Source organism: Moschus berezovskii, chromosome 24, assembly GCF_049115385.1.
Source record: "Moschus berezovskii isolate FMDL1 chromosome 24, NW_MosBer_1.0, whole genome shotgun sequence".
In the NCBI taxonomy this organism is placed as follows: Eukaryota; Metazoa; Chordata; class Mammalia; order Artiodactyla; family Moschidae; genus Moschus; species Moschus berezovskii.
The window spans coordinates 44767587-44782167 of record NC_142483.1 but is presented as its reverse complement, the minus strand read 5'-3'; the positions used below and the strand labels follow the sequence as shown (position 1 = coordinate 44782167).

The 14581-nt window shown below is 44.2% G+C and overlaps 1 protein-coding gene across 2 annotated transcripts in view; it reads right to left on the bottom strand.

Moving 5' to 3' along the window:
- Nucleotides 1-14581, bottom strand: part of IRAK2 (interleukin 1 receptor associated kinase 2) — a 73952-nt gene that overhangs the window by 7751 nt on the left and 51620 nt on the right. For both annotated transcript variants that reach the window (XM_088831780.1, XM_055414465.2), the window contains 7 exons: nt 13817-13908; nt 11760-11954; nt 11612-11676; nt 9207-9321; nt 7283-7392; nt 5153-5348; nt 588-650 (listed from right to left, as the gene is read on the bottom strand). In XM_088831780.1, the coding sequence (XP_088687906.1) occupies nt 588-650; nt 5153-5348; nt 7283-7392; nt 9207-9321; nt 11612-11676; nt 11760-11954; nt 13817-13908 (836 nt within the window). The remainder of the gene's footprint in view (nt 1-587; nt 651-5152; nt 5349-7282; nt 7393-9206; nt 9322-11611; nt 11677-11759; nt 11955-13816; nt 13909-14581) is intronic.

The window sequence follows — 14581 nt, the reverse complement described above, 5'->3', positions numbered from 1 at the left end:
ACTGAGCACTCATACACACATATATAAAATGTCAAACACAGAGTTCGGTTATGTCATTATATTTTTGAAATTGACATTATACACATACACGTGTATATTTGAATGACAGATGTTATAAACCTACAAAATAGAAATTATTTAGAAATTATTATAGAAACCTAAAAGGGCTGAAATTTACTTTTACCAATTTAAAGACAAATGCTAGGACTTCCCTGGTGGTCCAGAGATTAATACTGTGTTTCCATTGCAGTAGGTGTGGGTCTGATCCCTGCTTGAGCCCACATGCTTCATGGTGTGGCCAAAAAAAAACAACAAAACCAAACAAACCCTATTTGATTGCCTGACAGGTAGACAGAAGAAATAGATTCCCCCCAAACATTCTAAACTCTATTTTCATGCAAAAGTAGTTGTTGTCTGGCTGGTAAAGGGGGAAGGTTACAGCTGCTTTGCACAGGTACAAATCAAACTCTGGATTGAGGCCTCATTAGCATCTGTAAAATGGGTACAGATGGGTACAGTGGAAGTTCCTGCCCTCCCCACTCCTCGACCCCTCATAGCTGGGAGCCAGAAGGGGTTGGTTCCCTTACCAAGTAAACTGGGTTCCGGTTGTTATCCATCGCAGGGATGCCTGTGAGGACCTCAGCTAACACCTGGAGAGAATACAGAGTTAGCACGGTTCAGACACACACGCACAAGTTCACACAGGAGATTCTGGCCAAGAGAGAAGCTTCTTCTCAGGAATACAGTCTGAGCTTCAGGCCTGGCTCTGTCATTTGCCAGTATAGACACTTGCCCCAAATTTGGAATGTGTAAACATCACTAAACACCTCCTCTAGCTAAACACCTCCTCTAGCTAAACACATCACCCAGCTGCTAGGAGAGGTTTAAACTGATAGCAAAGCAAGGAGGATGAAAACCAAATGTGTGTGTATTACCGTCAGATACACACACACAAACAGACACACACCCTTCTCTCTCTATATATATATAAACATCTATCTGTATACATACATACATATGTATACACATACACTATATATTAAAGATATTTTCATTTAAAACCCATCAGAAATAGTAAGCAGGCACTGCTATGTTAATCTCAAGAAAAGCAGGAATCCACATGCAGATATCTATTCCAGACAGAAAATCTTGGCAATATCCATAGCATTTTCATCCACAGGGTTTTATTAACATTATTTGCTCATTAATTAATCCATTCATGAAAGGAACACAGTCCTGAGCTGGTGTAAGCCACCACCAAACTGACAAACTGTGATTTGTATCTTAATAAATGGGAGACCTGCTTTGAACAGAAATTCTCAGCAGCGGAAACAGCACACTGGCTAAGGGGTCTACAGTCACACAGGCCTGAGTTCATATTCCAACTCTGTTCCTTACATGCTTGGGTGATCTGTGGGCAAGAAACTAAAATCTGAGCCTGTATCCTTATCTGGTACACGGTGATCTAATGACTGTATATATGAGGGAGTGGGTATTCCAGCTTAGTGTTAAATCTCCCTCCAACAACTCTCAAAGACAGAAATAAGGTCCAATTACTGCCAAGAAGTACAAGCTGGAATCAAGATTGCCAGGAGAAATATCAATAACCGCAGATATGCAAAAGACACCACTCTCATGGCAGAAAGTAAAGAGGAACTAAAAGCCTCCTGATGAAGGTGAAAGAGGAGAGTGGAAAATGCTGACTTAAAACTCAATATTCAAAAAATGAAGATCATGGCATCCAGTCCCATCACTTCATGGCAAATAGATGGGGAAACAATGGAAAGAGTGACAGACTTTATTTTGGGGGGCTCCAAAATCACTGCAGATGGTGACTGCAGCCATGAAATTAAAAGATGCTTGCTCCTTGGAAGAAAAGCTATGACCAACCTAGACAGCATATTAAAAAGCAGAGATATTACTTTACCAACAAAGGTCCGTCTAGTCAAAGCTACGATTTTTCCAGTAGTCATGTACGGATGTAAGAGTTGGACCATAAAGAAGGATAAGCGCCAAAGAACTGACTGAACACTGGTGTTGGAGAAGACTCTTGAGAGTCCCTTGGACTGCAAGGAGATCAAACCAGTCAATCTGAAAAGAAATCAATCCTGAAAGGAGTGGTGCTGAAGCTGAAACTCCAGTACTTTGGCCACCTGACGTGAAGAGCCTGATTAGAAAAGACCCTGATGCTGGGCAAGATTGAAGGCAGGAGGAGAAGAGGACAATAGGGGACGAGATGGTTGGATGGCATCACCGACTTGATAGATGTGAGTTTGAGCAGGCTCCAGGAGATGGTGAAGGACAGGGAGGCCAGGCGTGCTGCAGTCCATGGGGTTGCAAAGAGTCTGACACGACTGAGCTACTGAACAACTGCCAAGAATTCCTCTTCTACCCTGAAAGGGCCTGCAGCGTTACTAACAGACTGCAGTGGCCAGGAGGGGGCAGCAGAAGGCACTCCTGCAGCTGGCAGAGGGAAGCCAAGAGAAAAGAGACTCCAGTTGAGGTCCTGCCAAGACTGGAAAGAAGAACAAGAGAAATGAACAGACAAACTTCCTCTGCCTCTTCCACAGGGCAGGCCCTGTGCCAGGCCTTTTACAAAAATTACTTAGCACTCATCAAAAAAACCCAGTGACTTACTACTATATAGCACAGGGAACTACATTCAATATCCTTGGATAAATCACAATGGAAAAGAACATAAAAAAGAATGTATATACGTGTATCACTGAGTCACTATGCTGTATAGCAGAAATTAACACATTGTAAACCAACTATATTCAATAAAAAGATAAACAAAAATAACAATAACAACAGAGAAAGGCAGTGTTCCCCACAACAAGAACCAAAGTTGAAAATCATACCATCCGTCAGCAGCAGGGCTGAGAAAAAGATTGAAGGGAGCCAGTAGGCACTCACTTAATGAATGAAAGGGAAAGTCAGCTGTTACATCAAGATCTGAGTTTAACAGTCAAGCATAAACAGAAATCAGGAGTGAGAGTGGGAAGGCGGGGATAATTATAATAATTAACAATACTCCCCAAAATAATAACCATATTGATCAATGCAACATACTCTGCTAACCAGTTTATACATGTTATCTTATGACTCTCATTCATCTCTATATGTATCATTACCTCCATTTTACAGAGCATAAAACTTAGGCCCAGAGTTATCGGTGATACCCTAGGTCACGCAGCTGAAAGTAGCTGAGCTGGGGCTCAAACGCATGCTCTTCAGCTCTACACTGTATGTGCCTGGAAGCCTAGGGGTTTAGTTCCACCAGTTCTTATGGGAGGAGGATCCTGGGCTGACCCTGCTGAGCTTCGCTGAGCACCCCCCACAGTGGGGCTGGTGGAGGTGAGGAGACGATGAGGCAGGAAAGAACTGGGGGACAAGTAAACCAGAAGGGCTGATGGGCCAGGAGACAGAGGGAAGCAGAATCTGGTATGTGGAAGCTGGGCTGAGGGCAGAAGGTGGCTCAGAGGAAGGGCATTAGTGGAAGAACCAGACAGACTGTGGTCAAAGAGAGGAAGTGCAGAGTTTGAGGCTGGAGACGAAGAGAGAAGGCAAGGGCCAAGATGCAGCTATTGGCTCTAGGCAGAGGTCAACCAGAAATCATCACTTTTCTCAACCCAAACTTCCCAGACTGGGATCCCCGGGTATCTGATGTTTAGAGATGCTAAGAAAACAAGGTTCCATAGTCAAGGGAATTTGGGACATGCTGCATACCCTTGCCTCACTATTACCAGATTAGAGACCATAACCACATGAAAGGCCCTGGTTAATTTTTATGGTAACTTTTTTTCTGCATAACCTTGTTCAACCCAGCATTTCTCAAACCTATTCAGTTCAGTTCAGTTCAGTCGCTCAGTCGTGTCCGACTCTTTGTGACCCCATGAATCACAGCACGCCAGGTATTTCTGCTTCATTGACTATGCCAAAGCCTTTGACTGTGGATCACAATAAACTGTGAAAAATTCTGAAAGAAATGGGAATACCAGACCACCTGACCTGCCTCTTGAGAAACCTGTATGCAGGTCAGGAAGCAACAGTCAGAACTGTACATGGAACAACAGACTGGTTCCAAATAGGAAAAGGTGTACGTCAAGATTGTATATTGTCACCCTGCTTATTTAACTTATATGCAGAGTACATCATGAGGAACGCTGGGTTGAAAGAAGCACAAGCTGGAATCAAGATTGCTGGGAGAAATATCAATAACCTCAGATATGCAGATGACACTACCCTTATGGCAGAAAGTGAAGAGGAACTCAAAAGCCTCTTGATGAAAGTGAAAGAGGAGAGTGAAAAGGTTGGCTTGAAGCTCAACATTCAGAAAACAAAGATCATGGCATCTGGTCCCATCACTTCATGGGAAATAGATGGGGTAACAGTGGAAACAGTGTCAAACCTATTGGAACATATCGAAACCCTTTAAACACATCAAACCTATTGAGATCTCAGGGAACTGGTGTATTATAGAAATGTGCTTTGGAGATTGCTAGACTCAGACCATGAACTCTTGGGGGAGGGACTATTTTAGTTACATTTATAGTCCAAGTGCCTGGCACACAGTAATGACGGACAGCAGTGGTGATTAGGACATGGGTTGGATGGCTGGATGGATTCTGAATGGATGGGTGGCTGTTGCATGAATGGTTGGATAATAACTGGACTGATGGATGGACAGATGGACTAAACAGACAGATGAACAAACAAGAAGAAATAGACAAGTGAATGGATAATTAGATGGCAGGCTGAATGCACATCAGGGAAACTATCTGTAACCTATTGGAATCTGGACACTCATGGGGAGGGGGAGCTTTACTTCAATGGTTGGCAAACTTTCTCTAGAAAGTAAATATTTCTAGAGATATGTACTTTCTAGACTAGATGGTAAATATTTTAGGTTTTGTGAGCCACAAACAATTTCTGTCACACATTCTTTTATTATTGCTGCTGTTGTTGTTATTCAGTCTATTCTTAATTATAGGCCATAGAAAATAGGCCATAGGCCAGTTCTGACCTGTGGGCCATAGTTTGCCAATTCCTGCTATACTTTGTGGAACATTTCTAGTTTGTGCTTACAGAGGAGCCATGGGAAGGACAGATGTGTGCAGGCCTTGATTTGAGCACAGAAGGAAGCTCTTACTATTCCACAGCTGAATATGTCCACTCGCTTTGTCAGCTGCCCCACTCTGATGAAATCTTCCGGAAGATATGCAGTGGAGGCCTGGAAAAGGTGGGTCTTCATCATGGTGTATTTTGATGTTCTGTTGACAGGACATGGGTGAGCCATCGAATGAGCCAGCTTGGGGGTGAAGTTTTGGTCTAGCAAAACATTGGAGCTGTGGGAAGGAAGGCAGAGAGAACCTTCTTGTTTGCAGGTGGACAAGAAGAGGTTGCCTTGGAGACCCTTTTGGAAAGCAGCTTAGTAGTGAGCAATGCCAGCAAGCGAGGGTCACTGAAGACCCTCAACAATTTTATGAGCCAGTCCTGATGTGGGGGTGGGGATCGGGAGCCCACCTTCACCAGCAAATGGGGATCAAGCTAAGATCAGTCCTGCTGCCCCAGAAATGGCATCTGGTGGCTAGAGAGGTGTGGCCATCCTTATCCCCACGGCTGTCAGCCCTGAGCCCAGAGGCTGTACTGGCTCCATCTCTTCTGAAGCTGTTCCAACCCCCAGCTATGGCCTTGCTGACTCAAGTCTAAACGTCAGCATTCTTTGGGACTGGAGCTGCTCAGATCATGGGGAATAAGATGAACAGTAAAAATATTCTTAGACTTAAGCATCTAATCTACAGGAATGAATACTTTCAGAAAGTACTCCAAAGGAAAAAAATTTAATTTTTAAAAACTAACCTACATGTATAAAAATATTCAAACTGGGGACTTCTCTCATGGTCCAGTGATTGACTTCACCTTCCAATGTGAGGGGGTTTTGGGGGAGAATGGATATGTATATGTATGGCTGAGTCCCTCCACTGTTCACCTGAAACTATCACAGCATTGTTAATCGGCTATACCCCGATACAAAACAAAAAGTTAAAAAAAAAAGATTTCGCCTTCCAATGGAGGGTGTGTAGGTTCAATCCCTGGGTAGGGAGCTAAGACCCCACATGCTTCATGGCCAAAAAAAATCAAAATATAAAACAGAAGCAATATTGTAACAAATTCAATAAAGACTTTAAAAATGACCCACATCAAAAAAAAAAAAAACACCTTTAAAAGAAATATTCAAGCTAACCCTAAATGGTTCTTAAAAAGTAGGTACAGAGAGCAGTTCTCCTGGGTTCCCTGACCCTGCTGCTGTTCACTTAGACACCCCTCTTCAATAAAGCCTTTCGTTTTGTCACCCCAAAAAAGTAGACACCAATTCCAGTATCGGCTATTAGGAGTCGTTATGTAAATTATGGGCAAATACCTTCAATGGAAGACTAAGAAGTACCAAAAAATTGATGACAAGCAACGTGAGGAAATGTTTAAATCATGGGGGAAAAGAGACTATGAATTGGTAATCAGGTAATAGTGCTATCCTACGGCTGAGATATCTGTGTTGGCAGGGGCTGGAAAAAAAAAACAGCAGAGAAATGGAGGCCATGTGGTGAGTCAGGATGACCTCTTGCCCCTTCACTTCCTTTCTTGCTATTACAATTGTTTGCGCAATCCAATAAAAATCAGCCGGGAGAAAAGAGGAAAGGGCTTCCACTGGCCAAAAGAGGAGCGAACTCTGGGGAAGTGCGAATTCTATGGTTTCGAGGTCACTGTTGCCAGATCTTCTGGTATCTTCTGGAATCCCTCTCCATGTTCCTAGTCTTGGGAGCACGGTACTGAGATTCTGGGGTGCACACCTAACCTGTGTCACAGTATCTGTGACAATGGATGTACGAACGAGAGCAGGTCTCAAAAGCCCAGGGAGCCTGGCAGTCACAGCCCACAGCTCGAGGACCCAGTCCAGATCAGCTGCTGGAGGGGAAGTGAAATATGGCAGGGGAATGGAAGGCTTGTGGGGAAATACCAACAAACTTGTTGGGGAAATACCTTTGTTTTGGAAAGACAAACATGGAGACAGGCAGTCATGCTGACAGCAACCAGGGACAAAGTACACCCTAGAAACACTGATGTTTCAAGGAATAGTAAAGAAAAAGAGATCCAAGAGAGGCAAGGAGGGGCGAGAAAGTCAAAGAAAAGAGAGACCAAGGGAGAGGAATGGGACCCAGCAGTGTGCGTGGTCTCATCCCTGTCACCCCAGCCTGAGCGGGGCTCAGCCCTCCTCTCTCACCTCTTGACATTGCCGTGGATGATCTCCAAGCTGTGCAGGTGCTCCACGGCATGAAGCAGTCCTGAGCAGATGCTGATGCGCTGGGGCCAGGGGAGAGGGTCTGAGCCACCCTAAGAGAAAGAAAAGGAGGAGAAGATAGTGACATCTGTGCCCTTCAAAGTCTCAGTGGACTTTAAAGTGGCAGAGTCCTGGGATCCCGTGTCTCCTCCAGCCCTCAACTCCTCTACAACAGGGCTCAGCCAGCATGGTTCACTGCCAGGGAACTGGTTTTGACATCAGACAGATCTAGGTATAAATCCCAGCCCAGACACACACTAGGTGTGTGACTTTGGAAAAAAACACTCAACGTCTCTGAGCCTCAGTTTTTTCTGATATAAAATAGAAACGTTAATCCCTATGCTTTAAGGTTGCAGTAAGGATTCAAAGGAGTGAATGGTATGCCCCCAGCATAGTGCCTGCCACACAGTGGGTGCTCAATAAATAGCAGCTTTTTTTATCATGACTATCATGCAGCAGTTCTGGAATTCTTCTCTAAGAGAGGCTGCTTGGGAGAGGAGCTAAGGACTTTATGTTGGCACATTAAGCACATGAGCAGATTTTAAAAGTATTTGGAGAGATTTCACGAGAGCTGATAGAGATTATGGGTGATCTAAAGCCCTCTATACCTCCACTGTTGTTCTAAGACTGAATGCCCAAGAAAAACCCCTTCTTATTTTTTAGGTGACCTCTTAGATTCTACATCCTCTAAGAACTGGCCTTGCTAATATATTTCTTCTCAAAAACTCTAGAATCTGGAGCCACATGAACCTCGTTTAAACTCTTGCCCTGATACACATCAGCTGTGTTTCTTTGGGTAAGTTATTTTGCCTCTCTGTGGAAGAGACTCCTCTTTTTGAAAACTGGGGAACCTCTGGGGTTGTGGCAAGGCCTGAATGAGATGTACAAAGCGATTATCACAGTGTCCTGCCCACAGTGAGAGCTCAGCAAAGCTAACGATCATTCTTATACCATGAATAACTACTTTGTCTGATCCCTCCCAAGGGAAGCAATAATTCTCTTGTGGAATAACTTTTGTCACTCTGTTTGAGAACTTTATGAGAAGGAGGCTTGTTTGTCTTAAGATTTATAACATTAATAGATATAACACTCATATGGTATGATATGCAAAAGGTCAAATGAGTATGTGGTAAAAGTTTGTCTCCCAACCTGAGCCCTGTCTACATAGTTCTCCCCAGATCTCTCCATAAATATTCCACACGTTCACAAACAAATAGGAATTTATTAGAATATCATTTTTAAGAAAAATTTATCTCCACTTTCCATACTCTGTATCTGTTCATTCTTTTTCTTGTCCTAGTGCATTGGCTTGTACCTTCAGAACAATACTGGATAATATAGCGCTATGGGTTACCTTTGTCTTGCTGCTGCTGCTGCTGATAGTCACTTCAGTCGTGTCCGACTCTGTGTGACCCCATAGATGGAAGCCCACCAGGCTCCCCCGTCCCTGGGATTCTCCAAGCAAGAACACCGGAGTGGGTTGCCATTTCCTTCTCCAATGTGTGAAAGTGAAAAGTGAACGTGAAGTCGCTCAGTCGTGTCCGACCCTTAGCGACCCCACGGACTGCAGCCTACCAGGCTGCTCCATCCATGGGATTTTCTAGGCAAGAGTACTGGAATGGCTTGCCATTGCCTTCTCCGACCTTTGTCTTACTCTTGACTTAAATGCCTCTTTGTCAAAAAACTTTTTAAATAGGTTTTTCCTGTAAGATGTTTAGCCAGATCTTATCTATCTTGTCCCAACTCCTCTACTTGAAGGGCCACTCAATGGCCCCCTTCCCCTCTGGATTCCTTTAAGTCCTTAATCCTTGATTCTATAAGTGAGTGCTGCCTAGTCCTGTTCTTTGACCATGACCCAGCCCCTTACCTGACCCTGGAGTCTGTCCTGTAAAGAACCATTTGCCATGTATGGGTAAATCAAGCTGTAAAACTGTTCTCCGGTGCAGCAGCCCAGCAGAGGTAAGACGTTGGGGTGGCAGCATCTGAAATTAGTTATCAGTGCAGGCATGAGGAGTCAGACAGAAAGAATAATCAAAGACTGCTCCATTTTCTACCTCCTCCACCTCTTCTGTCCTCTCCACCCGCTGAGGACACCAGGAAGCTCCCAGGTACCAAATGCTCTGACTCCTGAGGGTAGAGAGATGACAACTGCATGCCTTCAAGATGCCTGAAATCAAAGAACTCAAAGTACATGATACCCCAACCACTTGTGATTCTTCACAAAATCCTCTTCTGGTAGATTGAAAGTCACTGTTCCCTCCTGACCTCCTACCTCTCTGACAGCTCTTCCTCGGCCTTTTCCACTAAGACCCTCTTCCTTTGCCTTTCTCTGAAACCTGAGTCTCCCTGGATGGGCTCATCATCTCATTGTATAAGCTGCTCCAACAGGGATCTCTCACCTCTACAAAGTGCACCCTCTCTATGAACCACCCCTACATCTCTCCAGGTCCAACCCACAGCCCAGACCTGAATGTCAGTGTGCATCCCAAAGTTCCAGGTCAACAACCTAGACTCAACAAGTTCCAAACCTGATTCTCCAGCCTCAGTTATTTGCTCAACCAAGGGCACCACCAACCATCCAATTTCCTAGAAACCTCCTTACCTCCCCCATCTAATTAGTCACTTTTCATTGTCATAAATAGCTTTCAAAACACCCCCTTCATTCTCCCCTCCTCCACCTCAAGGCAGACCCTGATGGACTCTCCCAAACACTGTTTCAAGGACCTCCTGTCTGATCCCTCAGCCCCTCTCCAGTTCCCACTAGGCCATCCTACTGTACTACTGCACACTTTTCACCCTCATTAGCTATTTACATTTCGCTCTCCCCATGGCACCATAAACTTCCCCAAGGCACAGGCTGTGTTTTCTTCATGTCTGCACTCCCAAGAACCAAGAAAGGCCTTGATGACTCACATTTGCCAATGAATGAATGAAGCAATGGCTGCTTACTCCAGGAAGGCACTATACCCAGATGGAAAGGGAATCAGATTTCCAGTTTCCATTAAGAATGTGTGTGTGTGCGTGTGTGTGTGTGCGTGCATGTGTGTGTGGATAAGGTTGTGTATATATGTATATGTGTGTGTGTTTGTGTGTAGTCATACATATATAGGAAGAGAAAAAGGACTAAAGAAAAAATATAAAAATCTGAATAATGTAGTAGTAATTTACAGATGCTATGGAAAATCGGTGATTTCTATTTTCCTCTTTAAAACTTTATTTATTTCTTAAAATACACCACAATCATCACACACTGCTTGCCCGAGACTGCATATTTGGCAGAGAAACTCGGAGAGTGACTTGCCAGCTTGAATGACAGCCGGTTTCCAGCACACTGCAGAGGCCTAGTATGTGTGTGTTAAATCCATCAGGCAATGACAGCGGGGACAGGACAAGTGTCCAGGTCTGCAAATGTCCTTCCCCCTCTCTTTCCCAGTCCCCCTGCCCCCACTAAGCTCTGTGATGGGAGGTTCACTTTACTTCTCCAGCCTCAGTTTCGTCATCTGTGAAATTCAGGTTTGAGGATGACTTTTGAAGGCCCTTATTGCTCAAGACCAGAGGTAAGAAAATTTCTCTATAAAAAACTAGACAGTAAATATTCTAACCATGGTAGGCCATCTGGCCTCTGGGACAATTCCTCCACTGTGCACGATCATGAAAGAGCAGCCACAGATGACACGGAAATAAATGAGCACAGCTGGGTTCCCATAAACTTCATTATAGATGCTGATATTTGAATTTCACGTACTTTTCATGTGTCATGAAATGATCTTCTTTTTATATGTTTAACCCTTTAAGAATGTAAAAACTATTCCAAGCTCTCAGGCCATTGAAACAGAGCTAGACCTGGCTAAGCCTGTGGGTCATCATTTGCTTTTAGAGTTGGAATCAGTACACTTCTGCGCATATCAAAAAATGGGACAGAAACAGATTCCTCCCCCCTGGAAGAAAGGAGTTGAGCCAACTGAGCCGAGGTTCTTTCATAATTCTAATCCATGCACATAGTGGCTACAGAGAAAAAGCATGGAAGGAGTCAGATCAACCAACCAAATTCCAGCTCTGCCACATACTAGCTGTGTGATCTTGGACAAAACACTTAACATCTCTGTGCCACAATTTGTCCATGTGTAAAATAATGTGATAATAGTAGCCATGTTACAGGGTTCTTATGAGGATTACATAAAGAAAATGCTTAAAACTTGTTGCCACATAGGAAGCACTATATACAGGCTAGCTATCATCACTATCAAAGTATTCTCCAAAGAGAAGGCTTACCTACGACAAATTTGTACCTCTGCCTGGAAGAATTTTGCAATTGATCCTGGACCTGAACAGGCCATCTGTGGGAAAAGACATTGAAACATAAAAAATCCAGCCTCACTATGCAGCCTCCACCTCTTACTGGAAACAAAGAAGTGCCCACCTCTCTGAGCTTCTTGAAGATAAACGGTGTGCCATGCTTTTGCCCTCTGTAGACATCAGCAAAGGTCCCCTCACTGATTTTGTGGCTTGGGTTGAAGTTATCAGTTGCCTGGATCACATCTACCTCACTCCAGAAAAGGTCATCGCCAGCCAGGCTTGAAAGTGTCTCTTGCTTAGGAATAGAGGCACTGAAATCCTGGAAATTCAGAGAGAAGAGACAGAGATTAATATGGAAAGTACTATTTTCCCTACCACCTCAGCGAATCTCAGAACAGCAGAACTGAGGGGTGAATGGGATCATCTCATCCAGTGAGGAGGAATACAAAAAGGACAGATCCCAGCTCCACTTCTAACTTGCTCTGTGACCTTGGACAAGCTACTTAACCTCTCTGAGCCTTCACTGCCTCATCAGCAAAAATGAAGATAATCATAGTACCCTGAAAGGTAAAATGACCTTTCTACCTATAGATTAACTACAATGTGAGTATTCCCAGCCCACGGTCAATGTTTCCTTTATTTTTTATTTTCAGTTTACAAAGGTGAGCATCAGAGGGTCAAACAACTGAAGTCAGATTCCACTCCAGGTCAGTGACTGGGCCGGTACCCCGGTCCTACACATGGTATACATGCTGAGAAGCAGGACACAGGTCCACATAACCTATGTAAGTCTAAGAAAGACAGCCCTCCTTAAAATAGGTAAACATAAATTTCCATTTTTTAAAGTTATATATGCTTTTATAAGGAACTCCCAGGTGGCACAGTGGTAAGGAACCCACTAGCCAATGCAGGAGATGTGGTTCAATCCCTGGGTCGGATAGATCCCCTGGAGTAGGAAATGGCAACCCACTCCAGTATTCTTGCCTGGGAAATCCCATGCACAGAAGAGCCTGGCGGACTATAGTCCACAGGGTCATAAAAGAGACATGACTGAGCATGCATGCACAGCACAGCGTAGGATGCTCTTATAAACAGTTTTAAAGAATTAGAGCCAGGGGCTAATTATGCATGATCCTATTATCCTCTTAACTGTTATTCAAGTTTGGTGTAATTCTTGCCAGTTAGATATATGAGGATTTCTTTTTTTAAGTTGGGATTGTGGGAATTCCTTAGAAGTCCAGCAGCTAGGACTGTGCACTTTGACTTCAGGGTTCGTGGGTTTGATCTCTGGTCTGGGAACTAAAGATCCCATAAGCTGCAGTTCAGCCAAAAAAAGAAGAAATATAAAGGATAAATAAATAAAAACTGAGATCATGTCACACATATTGTTTTGATTTCTGGTGTTTTCTCTTAACATTACTTGATGATTATTCTCCCAATTATTCAGTTGTCTTTAAAAATGATTAATTATTAAACTATAAATCACTTTGCTTAGGTGACAGTCCTATTTATGGAAGAGCTCCACTGACCAGATCCGTGTAGCACTGGCTTTCCTGCCAGGCACCAAGGCACTTTTAGGGGCCCATGAAAATGTCTTAACATAATTTCTTTCAAAGTCTAAAGAATAAAAATGTACTTTTTACCTTGAAGAAAATGTTGAAATTTTTAATCCAACTTGGATTATGTTCATCTTTATACCACTGCAGTCATAAAATATGATTTTAAAAAACAAAAACATTATTAAATGAAAGAAAGAGCCCGGAAAGGCAAAAAGTGCTTAAGATTTACAAAGTCACTTGTGACCCTGGACCCAAATCATTAAAAATTCAGGATAAATCAGATATATTTTGTATTGAAAAAAGGTTGGAGGGAAGGCATGTTCTAAGCAAATGACTACTGCTACCAAGATATTTCGTGGGGTGAGGAGGATGCCAATTATCAGCTCTCATTTAAATACAAATAATGGAAAAGCTCATTAAAAACTAAAGTGCACCGTCTCCCCGACCCCCTCTCCTGTTTTATTGAGGGTCAGCACTTAAGAGTCTTAGAAGTTCAGAGTAATTCGATGGGGTTCTCCCCTTCACTCTGACCCCTAACCCCCAAACTGGTCTCAGGGAATAAACACGTTGCATTTTTGAAAGACAGTCAAAGCCGGGGGTTACACTCAGGGTGGGGGTTTACCTTTGAGTCAGCTGAGGCAGGCTGGTCGGTTTTTAAGGAAGGAGAGGCATGTTCAGGATGGGCTGGGAGGCTGACTCTGGCTACAGTAGGTCCTGGAAAGGAGAGACAGTGGATCAGGCCTCGGCTGCTGGAGGAAGGTGGGAGGGGTCCCTGACTGGTCCCCAGACCCCGCCAGTGTCTCATTCACACCACTGACACTGTCGATCCTGACGGCAGCCATTTCCTGACACCCAGGCACTAGCCTGCAGGCTGCTCACATGTCACCCTGTGGGAGATTTCTGACAACCCTGTGGGTTGGCCCTATACAAAGTCCCCCTGTGACAGGAGGAGGAGAGGAGGCGCTGGAGGCGGCTGGTTGCCCAGGGCCACACTGATGGCAAGTGGCAAAGTCAGCCTTCAAAGGGAGCTCCGTGTGCCTTCGACTCCTAGCCCTAACCCACCTCCCTCAAAAGCAGCTGAGAAGGACACAAGTGAATCAGCTACAGAGCCTGACTGCTAGAAACCTCCATGTGGCAGGAATGGCAATAACCAGCCTCCCGGGGGAGAGGCAAGAGAGGTCTGCCTCAGTGAGTTGTGAGATCAAGGAAGGTTTCACAGAGGAAGGAACACTTGACCTGGACCTCCAAGAGGGGAAAACGTTTGCAACAAGTAGCTGTGAGGGAGGGAGGGCACCAAGGCCGTGGAACCAGCCCATGAGGAGGTATGGCAGTGGGAAAGCCCAGGCTGTGGTAAACATTCCAGGCACGCTGGGTTAGCACACACTGA